The sequence below is a fragment of the Condylura cristata genome, unplaced genomic scaffold (genome assembly GCF_000260355.1).
Source record: "Condylura cristata isolate star-nosed mole 26May11 unplaced genomic scaffold, ConCri1.0 scaffold00008, whole genome shotgun sequence".
NCBI classification, from domain to species: Eukaryota; Metazoa; Chordata; class Mammalia; order Eulipotyphla; family Talpidae; genus Condylura; species Condylura cristata.
The window spans coordinates 15,827,894-15,842,676 of NW_004567109.1; the positions used below are offsets into that span (position 1 = coordinate 15,827,894).

General features: G+C 49.4%; 2 protein-coding genes across 2 annotated transcripts in view; both read left to right on the forward strand.

The window, feature by feature from the left end:
• Positions 1–1,852: 1,852 nt before the first annotated feature.
• FAM167B (family with sequence similarity 167, member B) lies at positions 1,853–3,367 on the forward strand. The gene is made up of 2 exons (XM_004678740.2): positions 1,853–2,265; positions 2,898–3,367. Exons 1-2 carry the CDS (start codon positions 2,011–2,013, stop codon positions 3,102–3,104), a joined length of 462 nt encoding a protein of 153 aa, XP_004678797.1. The 5' UTR covers positions 1,853–2,010; the 3' UTR covers positions 3,105–3,367.
• A 1,912-nt stretch (positions 3,368–5,279) lies between these two features.
• Positions 5,280–14,783, forward strand: part of LCK (LCK proto-oncogene, Src family tyrosine kinase) — a 21,555-nt gene continuing 12,051 nt past the window's right edge. The window contains exon 1 of the mRNA XM_004678741.2: positions 5,280–5,347. The gene's annotated coding sequence lies outside the window, so the exon portion shown is untranslated. The remainder of the gene's footprint in view (positions 5,348–14,783) is intronic.

Sequence of the window (14,783 nt, forward strand, 5' to 3'; positions counted from 1 at the left end):
ACATGGAAGCAGCCCAAATGCCCAAAAGTAGATGACTGGATTAAAAAGATGTGGTACATAGACACAATGGAATATTACTCAGCAACCAAAAAGAAGAAACACATGCCTTTCACAGCAACTTGGATCGAGCTGAAAAAGAACATGCTTAGTGAGATAAGCCAGAAAGAAAAAGAAAAATACTGGATGGTTTTGCTCATAGCAGGAGTATAATGAACAAGGTGAGAAAATAATAAGAATAATGAACAGCCATATACCAGAGACATTTTGTGGGGGTGAAGTAGGGAATGGGATCAAAAACAGTGGGGGGAGGGAAATGCACTGGACTATGGTGACGGCACAGGGTGACTTGGTGATGGGAAACCCACGGGGATTACAATTGAGATTTAAAAAAATGTACAAAATGATGTAAAAATAAACTATTATATTGTTTAAAATAAATAAATAAATAAATAAAGTAGAGTAACAATCTCTTCCCCTGTGTGGAAAAAGTGGGTATGAAACAGGAAATTGCTGCCTTCCCTGCCTGTGAGGCTATGTGCAGGGGAAGGGATTCCTTGGTCTACCTTAAATACAAGCACCAGTGCCCACCCTTTCCAGCACAGCTGGAAGTCCCTGCTAGAAGGTGTCTCCCAGTCCAGGTCAGCTCATCCTCTGACCAAGTGTGGAATGCTCTTACACTGACCCTATATTTGGTGTTGAGACTGAGGAAGGGTCAGTTGTCCATAGGGTTTTCAGTCTGGCAAGAGACAGAATTTAAACTGGTAAATTACAGGAGGATGAAACAGCAGTCTGTTTTAATACCATCCAAGGAATTGCCTATGTATGCTAAAGTCAGAGACCACTGGAAAGTATATGGAGGCAAAACTAATCTCTGCTGTCAGAAACCAGGGTAGTAGCGGGCTCTCTGGTGGCACAGGGGTTAAAGCACAGCACTATGAAGTTATTGCCAGTCACTGTGCCATGAGTTCAATCCCTGCTCAGGGAGCTGACCCACATGGTGCATCAGACCTCTCCTGTCCCGCCCTCTGCTCCCCTCAGCAGTGTATTTCAGTAAATCTACCTGTTCTCCTTACTCTATCTCTGGTGAATCCTCTCACTTCGGGCCTACACCCCAGTTCTTGTATGCATAAAAACTATATCTTAAAAGAAATGAGGGTAGTATTACCCTCAGGACACACAAACACAAAGGAAGCCTCCCGATGCAGGTAATTGCCTAATCTGGTGCTGGTTATATAAATGTGTTCAATTACAGGTGGGTGTATGTTATACTTTAATACAAAGTTTAAAAAGGGGAACTGCTATGGTTGAAGCCCTGAGAAGGCTTGGGAGAGGGAGGTATAGGAGCCAACCCAGAGCTGACAAGCAGTCTTGAAGGGTTTCCCAAGGGAATTTGGAGTCCTGTGAATAAAACTTAAAAGCATCCAACTTCCCAACAGTCAGTGACTTGTCCAAGGCCTCTTGGAACCAGCAACTAGAATCAGAATCTCCTGACTCCCAAGTCAGTGCTCTGGATTCTATTGCCTTACTAAAGGGCCAGTGTCATGAGTGAGGACAGGGCCTCTCATCAGCCTCCTGTCCTCTCCTTACTCCTTTAACTTGGGTCTTGGGAAGAGGGCCAAGTCTGGTGGAGATGATGCTTTCCTTATCCTGGAGTAACTTCCTTTCTGGAAACTGGGTGTCTCCTTCTGGGCAAAGACAATAAAATTGATTCAAGGAGCCAGAGGAGCAGGGTCCCTCCTGCCCCCACCCGGATGGGCATCACGTGGCTCCCAGATTAGCAGCCAGGAAAATTCCAGCCCTTGCACGCTCAGCCTCCCACACCCATCTACTCCCCAGCCTCCCTAACTCAGCTCCCTGACCCACCTTCAGCATTCACCGTCAGCTTTCTTTGCAAGCTCCCTGGCACACTTCTTTTACCCTTGGTTCCTGCCACCTCTCCTGGGCACTATTGCTAACCTTTTCCTATTTCCAGAGCTTTAGCCCTGCCCTATCACTCAGCCCAAGCCCACCATGTCCTTGGGGTCACTGAAATTCCAGGCAGCCGGTGAAGAAGATGAGGAGGAGGGAGAGAGCCTGGATTGTGTGAAGGCTCTGACGGCCAAGCTGCAGCTGCAGACACGGCGGCCCTCGTATCTGGAGTGGACAGCCCGGGTCCAGAGCCAGGCCTGGCACAGGGTCCAAGCCAAACCTGGGTCAGGTGGACTTGGGGCCATTTGTGGCTTTGACTCGATGGATTCTGCCCTGGAGTGGCTTCGACAGGAGCTGGTGAGTGTGGACCTCGGGGTCAGTCCTCTTTAGGGTGTGGGGAGGAGATGAGAATGGACACCCCCTCCTGTGGCTGTGTGCTGGAGCTGAGGGCCAGGAATGAACTTGAGTGTGTTTTTTTGACAAAGCTTGCTGAAGAAGGATCCCCAAAAACTGCTGACCTTGTTTGTGCTCTTGCGGTTCAAGGGACAGAACTTCTGTCTGTGGAGGCCACCAATTATGGGGTCGGGGGAAAGGTATGGCCTCCTTTACTCTGGGAATTGTGTACCCCAAAATACAGTAAATTGGGAAAAGATACACTCTCCATGCCTAAAGCAGAATTTGAGGGGCAGATATTGAATAGATGACATGTGCGAATACATCAATGTCCAGGCTTCCTGTTGGAGAGTCACTGGATTGATCTGGAAGGCGCCCTGCACCCGTATTTACTTAACAATGGCCCTTCGTTTGGTTTTAGGAACTCCAGTTTGAGAGCTGGGTAGGGATCCGGTTGTGAGAAGGGGTGGGGAGAACACAGTCCCCCCTCCAGAAAGACCCAGCGAGTAGACCCAGCGAGTAGACCCAGTGAGTAGACCCAGCGAGTAGACCTCTGCGGGCTGGGCAGACAGGTTTACGCCCCCTCTCGGCTACAGCAGGAGATGCAGGCTCAAGACCGGCAGCTGGCCGCACAGCTGCTCAGGCTGCGGGCCCAGCTGCACCGGCTGAAGGTGGACCAAGCCTGTCACTTGCACCAGGAGCTGCTGGATGAGGCCGAACTGGAACTGGAGCTGGCCCCGCCGTTGCGGCATCTCGGCCTCACCCGAATGAACATCAGTGCGCGGCGCTTCACCCTCTGTTAAGTGGCAACTGCCTGCCTCCTGGGACATTCAGTCATTCACTTCCCCTTCCCTAGTCCTGCTGGGAAGGTGGAAGAGAGGGGTGCCGCAGAGGTGGGTGGGGTCGGGCGAGTCGGAGGAAAGGCTGGGTGGATGGGCCAACCCTGCTTCTTTGGAAGCATAAAGCCCCAGCACACTGTCCCTACACTGTTGCCCCAGCTTGGGGTGGGGGGAGCAAAGAGGAGCTTGAGAAGAAGGGGAGGAGCACACAGCCCCAGGCTCCTCAATAAATGCCCCTTCTGCTTTCCATCAAGGCCTCCGCAGTCATTTATTCAGGCCCAGTTTCTCTGTATGTCATCTGCTGCATCTCCCCCACGGAAGGCGACGTAGGTAAATGGCTGCTGGAAAATGCAGGATCTGCAGACGTGGGCTCAAAACCAGCTCTTTTTATTTTTTATTTGTCCTTGAGGCAGTCTCTCTCTCTCTCTCTTTCTCTCTCTCTTTTAAACTCTTTATTTGTTTATTCATACAGAACTGGGGTACAGGCCAGAGGTGCAGGGGTGATGAGAATCTTCACCGGAGACAGAGCGGGAAGCAGAATGGGCTGATCAATGAAGTACACTGCTGAGAGGAGCAGCAGGCGGGTCAGGAGAGGTCGGTCATGCCATGTAGGTCACCTTCGGGGCTGGGGGTCGAACTTACACTGAAGCAGCTGCATCTAGCTTGCAGTGCTGTGCCACCAGGGAGGGCCCTGAGGAGGTCTCTTAACCCAGAATCCTTCTTTATGGAAATGCTAATTCTCCTCTACAAAAGTAGCTGGATATGTCTTAAGTGAGATAATGTACAGTAAATACCCAACAAGTTTGAACTAGTGCTTAGCATTGTGATCACTAGTGGTATTTGCAGTGTCGGGTGAGACCAGTGTGGCGTGCTGAGGTTTGCACCAAGGAGCTAGAACTTGCGCCTGGAGTCTGTCATTCTATAGATTTTTTTTTTTTTTTTTTTTTTTACTTTATATTGTTGGGTCTTTGTTTCTGTGTTACTCTTTGACTTTCCAACTCTGGCTTCCTCTCCCCCCTATTTCCTGTCTCCCCCCTTTCCTCCGCAGCTGAGGTGCACACAGCATCAGCTTCCACCCCATAAACCCCAACAATGCTCTGCGGGTTCCCCTCCCCCAACTTGCTCACTCAGTTTAAACTCAGCCAGGTGGTGATGGTGGTGACGCATTTATACTTTTCCTTTGGGTGGGGTCAAGGCCCAGCTCCTGGGGCTGACAGAAGCCATCTGGATTTCCTCACAACACTCGTGGCCTTAGCCTGTGAGGCCACCCTCAGTCTAGCCCCAGAGGAAAGAGACATTCTTGACCTGCTGGCTGCTGATCACAAAGTCCCTGCCTCTTGCTTACAAGACAAAGTCCTGCCAGTCAGCTGCCTGCACCTGGGTGCTTGGGCAGGAGTGTTTGTTCTGTCTTGCACCTGTCGCAAGATATGGTGCCAGCCTCACCTCTCACAGGGCCATGAGCTTGTCTCCACCTGGCTTAAAAGTGCTGCCTGCTCTCCCGTGGATGATGTTCAGCCTTCTAGCTCACAGTGGAGGCCTCTTGAGAACATGGGGTTGTCCTGCCTCCTTCCTTCAACAGCCTGTTGTCCAGCCCTCTGTCCACAGAGGGGTGGCAGCCTACCCCCTGACCAGAATACATCTCTGGTCCTGTGCCCTGAGAGGACAAGGCTACTGTTCAGTTGCCAGCTAGAGGACGGAGTTAGCCTGATGTCTGAATAGAATAAAGGTGTTCTGATGTCCACCTGCTTCACAAGGACATTGACCCCTCTTGGACTTTCGCCTCCAAACTGTGACGTAAGGGTCACTCAGCTCTCACACTGTGACCACAGTACAATTTGCATTTCCCTGTAAATCCCCTGTTCATGGGGGTTTAAATGTTGCCCTTGTCCGGGTATCTTCCCTTCGCCTCCAAAGGTCTTTCTCAGGCTGAGGGGGAACCTGGCCTGAGCATGTATTGGACCCTCAGGAGCTGAGGGGCAGGGGGCTATGGCGGCAGGAAGCTCAGGGTGCTGGAGGCTTGTGGTTGGGCCGCTGGGGCCCGGTTGGCTGCAGAGCCCTTAGGAGGAGGCAGGAAGTCAGGGTGGGACGTGGGCGCGGGGAGACAGGCGGTGGCTACGACGGTGAGGGGAGCTGAAACTGTGTCTGGGCAGCCAGGCCAGGCCAGGAGGACCATGTGAATGGGGCCAGAGGCCTCCTGGGCTGGGCAGGTAAGGAGCACTGGGAGCTGGGACGCGGGCCGGGAGGGATGATATCACCGCAGTGGGCCCGGCTGGCGTGGGACCAGGCTTCTGGGTATTCGGACTGGAAGACAGAAGAAGCTTGCTGGGGGCCAGGTAGGAGGGATGCAGAGCGATCGGGACTCGCTTTCCTTCTCGGATGTTGGTTGCAGCCTCTGCCTTGCTGCCACCTCACTGGGAGCATTTTTCTCGGAGAAGCATTAATTAAAAAGTATTAAAAAGGCCTCTAGAAATCCCTAAGTCGAGAGCCTCGTACCATTATGGATGGGTCTCTTGAGGCCAGTGAGGACCAGACACTGCCTTCCGAGACCCCTGAACAAGGCAGTGGCGGGATCAGGCCCTGGAAGAGGGTAACAACCTAGGCTGTGGGGCCCTGCCCCATGGAGCAGGGATAGAAGGCTCCAGTCAGGAGACCTGCAACCCTCCAACTGCTGAGCAAGCTCCAACATAAGATCTGTGAGAGAACTAGAGGGGAGTCACCCAGAACATCCGGATGGACACGTGAGAAGAGATTTTAGCCTCAGTGACCAGCAGTGCTTGCAAGAAGGAGGACCCCTCCCATTGGGATATGTGAGCGGATATTTGCCACTGGGATAGGGCCTCCAGGGCGGAAGTACCTGACCGGATGCTGGGAAGTTGAATAGAGAGAGAATGATGGGAAAAGGGCTATTTTTACCCCAAACAGGGTGCAGTTGACCCTGGGCAAGGAATGACTGAACTTCCACACGGAAAGAAGCCATTCCTGCCCCTGCCAAGCGGCACCAAATGTCCCCCCACCCCCACTCCAGCCCACACCCATTGCCGCTGCATGGTAAGGGCCTGTTGGTCCTGCTGATTCCTGCCTCAAACCCCAGGAAGGGGGAGGCTCAGGGAGGCAATATTCAGCTACCTGCCCACCCCCTCACTTTCTAACTCTCAGCCCTCAGTTTCTGGGGGAGTCCCCCCCGAACCAGACTTTCCAGGTTCCCCTGCCTCACCCTCCACCATTGGAGTTTTTCTTGACACACAGTTTCCATCCAGTCAGCATTTTCCCGCCTCTGTCCCATCCCCAGCTCCAAGGTCTGCAGCCTTTTGTGAGGCCTGGAACATGCTGCCTGAATTTGAGGGGGGGCTCATCTTCTCTCTGGACAGGCATAAGCCGCCCCCCTTCAGGCTCATGCTGACAGATAAAGCAGCCAGCGTCCCTTGGCCTTTGAGCTCAGGAATAGCAGGGAAAGCACCAAGTGATGGGTAGGACAACGGCCTGAGGACACAGACTTGGAGCTTCCAGAAGGCCATTCGGAGAAGCACAGAGGTCCATCTGGAGGGTACTCAGGACATGATGCCCAGGTCACTCTCCTTGGATCCTGTCCTTTGGGGGCCATGAGCATAGAGAGCTTTGAGTAAGACCAACGGCAAGAGGGCCGATGGTGTGGTGTAGAGTAAAGAACGTGTTTCAGAGTCAGACAGAGCCAGGAACCATTGTGGTTCCGCCATTTCCTTGAACTTCACCTCTTGGAATTCACTTGTCTGTAAAGGAGCAATAATATCTCCTTCCTTTAGCGAGTGCTTGTGGGGACTCAGAAAAGAAAGCACCAGGGTGCTGCCTGACACACAGTAGATCCTTACCAGAGAGTAGGAACATTCTCCTCCTAGAAATGGTGACCCAAAGGGAGGGCACTCCACTCCAGATGACCCCGCTGAGCATGTTAGCAGGCCGCTGAACCACCCAGCCCCTCACACTTGTGCCGTGGCTTTGCAAATTCACTTGTTTCCTGTGTATGCGTGTGAGAATTTAGGCTGAGCACAGGGTCTGCTGTAGAAGAGGGTCTGTGCAGGGCGTCTCTCTCAGTTACGCATGTGCACATGTGCACACACAGTCCCTATCCTAGCACCACTGGAAAATGTATGTGACATGTCTGTTCAGAGGCAGAGGCAAGGACTACATGGAAAACATGGGCTGGACCCTACAAATTCAGACAAACCCCCACCAGTTCATGGGCAAAGCCAACCTCCGTTCAGTGAAAGCCACGCTAGGGAAACTGAGCTCGAGGGTGAGTTGGGCAGCAGGGGGAAACAGGATATCATTCATGGACGTCGCCTCTTCACCACTGACTTCACGTCGAGTGTCTGGGGCTGCATTTCCAACACTCCTTCTAAAGAACAGTTGTCCCATGACACACTTGGAAATAAGAGGGTTCAGCGCCAAACCCACATGGCCTCGGCTACAGACTGTCTGGTATTAACTTCACTGTCAGTGATGGCCCGTTGAAGCTCTGCAGTTACCCCAAAGAAAGACCTGTTTCACTCTGTCTAACCCAGTGTCCCCCGGCTTTCTTGGCCACAGAGCTGTGTCCCCGTCTCGCCTGTCCCAACCCCACCCGGCCCAGGCAAGGAGCGGCCTCGGGCTGGCTGTGGGCTTGATGCTTTCAATTGATTGTGTTTCTTGGCAGAGTTTTTTTGCGTTGGTGGTGGTTTTGTTGTTTTGACGTTTTAATTGCAAAATGAACCCATGGCTGTTTTTACAACTTCAAACAGTTCAGAAATGCCAGAAGTGCAGGTCAGTGATGAGTAGCTATCACCGCCTTTTGTTCCAGTCTCATGACCATGAGATCAGCCCCACGCACCACTCTGAGACCAAAATTAACAAGACGTGCCGCTTTCTCCAATCTCACTTCTGGGATGTGTTCACCGTGAGCCATCTGGTGCAGGCCTTTTAGATTTTCCTATGTATGACTGCTGAAAAAAGCGTAGCGGTTAGCATGGTAGTCTCTAGAGGCAACCAGACCAAAGTCCCACCACTTATTTGTTTGTTATGAGGCCTGAGACGCATTGCTTTACAGCCTCAATGCCACTTTTGGACCTCAGCGGTTGCATCTGTAAAATGGGGTAATAATAGCACTTACTTCATAGGATTATTATGAGAGTGACATTAAGTCATGCAAATGAAGGCTTAAAAAATCCCATATGTATACAAATGCAAATAGGCTTCTATGTCACATTTTGTTCCTATAACATCCTTGCCTTGCTATACCTGGGGTATCTTTTCATGTCAGTACATGGACATCTATCTCATGTTTTCCATGGTTTTAGCTCAGCGTTCGTGCAGAAATGTGGACTTAGTGAAAGGGTAATGGTGGTGATGTTGAGAAGCTACTTCCTGGCAAGTGTTGCTGTTTTGTGTTGTCAATGTTGGGAGCCACAGACATAACAGATCAGCAAACGGAAGACAGGACTTACGGCCTCCTGTGAAGGCGGAGGCCCCAAAGAGGGACACCCACCGCTGTTGCTGGGGTAGGGCTAAGTGGACCATCGATTGCTCACGTCTGTGCCCCCAGCGCTAGATCAGAGCCTGGCACATAAGAGGTACCCATTACATTTTTGTTCATACATTGGCCAATTAAGAAAACTGTGTCTCCTCTAACTCCCAGACAGAAGCCTAAGTCCAAAGTTCTGTCTCATAGTGCAGCATTTTCCAGAAGGTGACACATGAGTGATGTAAGTGAGTGATTGTGGGGACCGATGAATGGACATTCACCAATGTGGGTTATGTAGCACATTATAAGTACTTTCATGTATACTGATTTCTATTTATGGCTGGTGATACTGACTTTCCATATATGGTACTGAAGTTTCCATTTTTTTTTTAAAGATTTATTTATTTGCTCATACAGACTGGGATATAAGCCAGAGGTGCAGGGGAAATGAAAGGATTCCCCAGAGACAGAGTGGGGAGCAGAACAGGAGGATCTACTGAAATTCACTACTGAGGGGAACAGCGGGGAGACAGGAGAGGTCGTGTGGTTCAGCTCCCTGGCTGGGGATCGAACTCGTGCTGAAGTAGCTGCGGCTAGCTTCATAGTGCCACACTTTAGTAACATGTTGTACCACTAGGGAGGGCCCTGAAGTTTCCATTTTAGGTAAATAATATATTCAAAGTGAAAAGGTGGCCTCTGGAAGTGCCAAAAAAGACATGAAGGAAATTGAAAGTGATTCATAATTTTAACTATCTGGAAAATGTCTAAGTCCAGTGTAGTGAAATACCCATGTGGCCTCAAGCAACAGTTGTTCTCATGTATTCACTTTCTGCTATTTACCTATCACCATGTTAAGCACTTTATTGTATGGGATCATCTATATATCACATAGAAGTCTCTTAGCAATCTTAGCTGCAGGTCCTACTTTCACTCCCATTTTGCAGATGAAAGAACTAAGGTTCAGAGAGTTTTGTTTTTTTTTTAAAGATTTGTTTATTTATGTGTAAAAGAACTGGGGTGCAGGCCAGAGGTGTAGTGAGAGGATTCACCAGAGACAGAGTGGGGGCCAGAACAGGTGGAATGCTGTGGGGAGCAGGAAAGGTCTGCTGCACCATGTGGGTCTCCTCCCTGCCTGGGGATCGAACTTGTGCTGCAGTGGCGGTGGGTGGCTTCACAGTGCTGAGACTGAACCCATTGTGCCACCAGAGAGGGCCTCAGAGAGGTTTAATAACCTGCCCAAAGACCCCACGGGAGGCCTTGGAGTGAACTTAGGTCACTGTGATATGGGCATGGAGAGCTGAACCTCTTCAACCTTCAGACTTCCAGAAACTTTAATAAAGCAGTGTGGATTGCCAAGTTGGAAGGAGGCGCCCTGGTGATAAAGCCTCTACGGTGCAGAGGGAGGACTCATTAGGGGCAATCTCTGGGTTCAGAGTGACTGGTTGGAGGGCCTCTGTCAAAAATAATTTAGAATAGCATTACTCTATGGCCGTTGTCTATATCAATAATTAACTAACAGAATCAGCTCTGGGTTCAAACGTCTCTCGGTTGGCGAGAATAAGTCATCTTTTTCGCTTTAAGAAAAGTCTATCTTCTGTTCTCTGTGAATTCTGTAAACTTACAGTGTTCAAAAGAGGTATCATATCAAAAAGGAACATGCAAAAAAGAGAGAGAGAGAGAACTCAGGACACACCCTTGCTTTACAGGCAGGGGACTGTTGACCAGCTGCTGCCTTAGACCCCTGAGCACTGTGATGAGTGCTGTGTGGCTCCTGGCTAAGCCTCCTCCCTGAACCGTGAGACTTTATCAATAAGCGAATCTTGGGCCTCCCTGGTAGTTCAAGGGTTAAGTCTCAGCACTTTGAACCTATCACCACCCACTGCAGCAAGACTTCCATCCCAGCCTGGGAGCTGACCCCTGTGGCACAGCAGACCTCTCCTCTCCCCCGCTGCTCCCCTCAGCAGTGTAGTTCAGTGGATCGGCCTGTTCTGCTCCCTGCTCTGTCTCTGGTGAATCCTCTCACCCCCTGCATCTCTGTTCTATACCCAGACCTTGTATGAATAAATAGATACATATTTTTTAAAATAAGCTATTCTTGGCCAAAGAAAAAACGTCTAGAAAATGCCTTAAAGGACTCCGGACAGATTTTGCCCTCCGTGGCCTGGAGCACCATGGTGTGCAGGGCACAAGCCCACTTGCTCTTGAGCATCAGCCTTAGTCCAAGACACCCAGGCAGGAAGAGTTTATGGTTTAAGGAGCAAAAGATATTATTTTTCTCTAATAAAGGGACAAGACACATTTGAGGCCCAGCGAGGTGAGATAATGTTTATGGAATTGATGAAAGCAAATAATTGGCAGGAATCAGAAAACCTCATGTTATAATTCTTAAACAACAGTGGGATTGAAAAAATCTAGTCTGGGAGCTTTTTTTTTTTATTATTACAAAAGTTTATTTTTACATCATTTTGTTCATTTTTTTTTTTTTCATCTCAATTGTAATCCCCGCGGGTTTCCCATCACCAAGTTACCCATGTGCCATCACCATAATCCTGTGCATTTCCCTCCCTCCCCCCTACCCCGTTTTTGATCCAGTTCCCCACTTCTGGGAGCTTTTTTGATCTACTCTCCAGATGAGCAGGGCCACTTTGAAGTTTGATTTCAATGTTTTTGTCTACTAAAGATGTTTTGTCTACTAAGTGACTTTAGTTAGGTACTAAGTATCTTCTTTTCTTTTTAAAAATTTATTTGTTTATGCATATAAGAACTGGAGTGCAGGCCAGAGGTGTCGGGTGGGGGTGAGAGGATCCCCCAGAAACAGAGTGGGAGCAGCACAGGAGAAGAACAGCGGGTTCAACAGGAGAGGTCTGCCGCGCCATGTGGGTCAGCTCCCTGGCTGGGGATGGAACTCCTGCTGCAGTGGCTGTGGCTGGCTTCATAGTGCTGCGCTTTAACCCGTTGCACCACCAGGGAGGGCCCTAAATACTTTGCTTTCTATTTTAGTTTTGATCAGAGACTTAACTAAGTATGCACTGTAAAAGGGCAAGAAGGGGCCCAGACTGAAATCTAGCCCCACTCCACTCTCCAGCTTTGAAACCCTAGGAAAGGGGACCCCACCATACTCGGCACAAGGTACCCTGTGGACTGCGGGCGGGCAGCCTTACTTTTGACCAGCAGTGTTATAGATCCTAGTCTGAGGAGCTCTAGACTTCACAAAACTCCTGCACTTAACCTTGAATTTCTGAGTTTGGAGAAGAAAACATTCTGTCTTATTAACCCCAAAATCTGCCCTTTGTGGTGGAATCTAAGAGCTGTAGGGGTCCCTGAGTTTGGTTCTCTCTCTTCCTCCCTCCTCTCTGTTCTCTCGATCAGTGAGAAACTTACATAAAGCTTTAATTTTTACTTTCTTTTTACTGACCTCATTTATTAACCTTGTGAGATAGACTATTTTGGCTACCTTAATCTTTGTGAAACTAAGATTAGAAAGGTAGGACTCACATTTTGTAAAAACCTACGCCCTCACAATTACATGGGGACACTCACCACACACAGCCCGGTCTTGGCACGTCGCCGTCTGCACACAGGGACTCGGACACACAGACAGACGCTCCGGGAATCCCAGCCTTGCTCCCCTCGTGTGGACTTAACTGCATCACATTGGTAAATGTATAGAGAGGTCCTTGGATGATGTGTCATCGACATCGTTTTGTTATAATGTTGATGACAAAAAAACTAAACCCTGCAGGGCCACTGCTGTGTGGAGTTGGCTCATTCTCTCCATGTAGGGGTGAATTTTTTCTGGGTGCTCCTGTTTCCTCCTGCATCCCAAAGCTGTGCACGCGAGATTCACTGGTGAGGCTAAGCTCATGGAATGAGAGTGGGGTGGGGGTACACCATGCCTTGCTGCCCCAATGCTGGTAGAGGCTTGGGCCACCCTTGACTTTGAGCTGGAATAAGTGGGTTGGAAAATGAAGAAATAGGAATGATTGTTGTTGTTTTTAAATATTTGTTTAAGTATTTATATATTTTTAAAGATTTATTTATTTATGCATGCAAGGACTGGGTGTAGGCCAGAGGTGCAGAGGGTGAGAGGATTCACCAGAGACAGAGCGGGGAGCAGGACAGGCAGACTGACTGAAATACACTGCAGAGGGGATCAGTGGGTGGGTCAGGAGAGGTCTGCTGTGCCATGGGGGTCACCCCCCTTGCTGGAGACTGCCGTTTGGATAGCTTGACAGCACTGAGACTTAACCCCTTGTGCCATCAGGCCAGCCCCCATGAATGTTTGATATTAGAAGTGTTTTGGGTTTTTAGACGCTCATGTAAGTGACCAGAAAAACACTCTAGGAATATAATTCTCACTTACAGCAATCAGACTATGGTAATGTCAGTTTCCTTTTGCTTAATGTTGCAAAAACTGCTGACAAAGACAAGTTAAGTGAAGATTTACTATGGACAAGTTTACTGCTGACAAGGACAAGTTAAGTGACGATTTACACATGGAGACTGGTGTTCCAGGCGGAGGGAGAATTGTCTTGGAGAGAAAGGTCTTTGTAAACAGCACAATGATCCAGATTTTTTTTTTTTTTAAAGATTTATTTATTTATTTGTACAGAACTGGGGTATAGGCCAGAGATGCGGAGGGTGAGAGAATTCACCAGAGACAGAGTGGGGAGCAGAACAGGCAGATCGACGAAGTACACTGCTGAGGGGAGCAGCAGGCGGGTCAGGAGAGGTCTGCCACGCCATGTGGTCGCCTCCGGGGTAGGCGGGAATCGAACTCATGCGGAAGTGGCTTTAGCTTCTTAGTGCAGTGCTTTAACCCGCTGCGCTACCAGGGAGGGCCCCAGATTTTTTATGACAAGTAGATCCTCCCCTGTCACACCTGCTTTGGATTTGTGTTCCCCAAGACCTCTGTCTGGTGATCTCCCCTTCCCTGTCGCTTCAGGCTCCTCAGGGAATGAGGAATAGCAGGGAACACCTGGATAAAAGAGGTGAAGGGTCTGGTGAGTCAGGCTGCTAAGAGCCCTCATGTGCTAATTGGGAAAATCCCTTAACCTCTGATCCCACAGCTTCTCTGTTTTTTTGTTTTTAAGATTGTATTTATTTCTGCATACGGAACTGGGGTTCAGGCCAGAAGTGTAACGAGAGGGTTCACCAGAAACTGAGTGGGGAGCAGAACAGGCAGATCCACTGAAATACACTGCTGAGGGGAGCAGCGGTGGGACAGGAGAGGTCTGCTGCCCATGTGGGTCAGCTCCCTGGCTGGAATCTAACTCACGCTGAAGCAGCCACGGTTTGGCTTAGCGGTGCAGGGCTCCAGGGAGGGCCCACTTCTCCGCTTTCAAAGCGAGACTTGCCTCCCAGCGGTGCTTAGCCTTGATACTGTACCTTGTCCTTTCCTCCCTGTGGAGGTCATGATTTTGCAGTTTCTGCTTACTGAACTATTTTATCTAGGTACTAAATGTTTTGATTTCTATTTCACTTTTTAATAAGAGACTCAATTACGTGTGCATTGATAAAGCAATAATACAATTTATCAAACTAAGAAATCTCACTACCAATTCTTTGCAGCTATGTGAAAAACTGAAATAAACTGTAGAACCTCAACATACATTATCCCGGGGCTTCCTGGAGCATTGGCTCCCAGTGGTTGTAGCCTGAGAGCCACTCACCAAAGTAAGCTCTGACATTGCTACTTCCTGGAGTCTTATTTTCTTGGCATTAATTGATCAGTTAATTACTTTATGAGGTCACATCACTTCACAGCACTGCATAGGTCCCAGTGTACCTTGCTCAGCTCAGCACCTCTACATACCACTCCACAGCGGCTACCCAGAGCCAGTCACCGCCCACCACAAACAAACCATGCCCTCTGCTTGTGCTCCAATGCTCCCCATGGCTCTCTGGTACCTACCACTCTGTTGTCAAAGTCTACATGTTTACTTTTGCTCTGCTGTTGGTTTTTTAAAAAGAGTTATGTTATTTATTTATTTCTGCATATAAAAGCTGGGGTATAGGCCAGAGGTGCAGGGGTAAGAGAATACACAGAGATAGAGTGGGGAGCAGTACAGGCGGAACAATGAATACACTGCTGAGGGGAGCAGCGGGCAGGGAGGAGAGGTCGGCTGTGCCATGGGGTGAGCTCCTGGCTGGGATGGAATTAGTGCTGC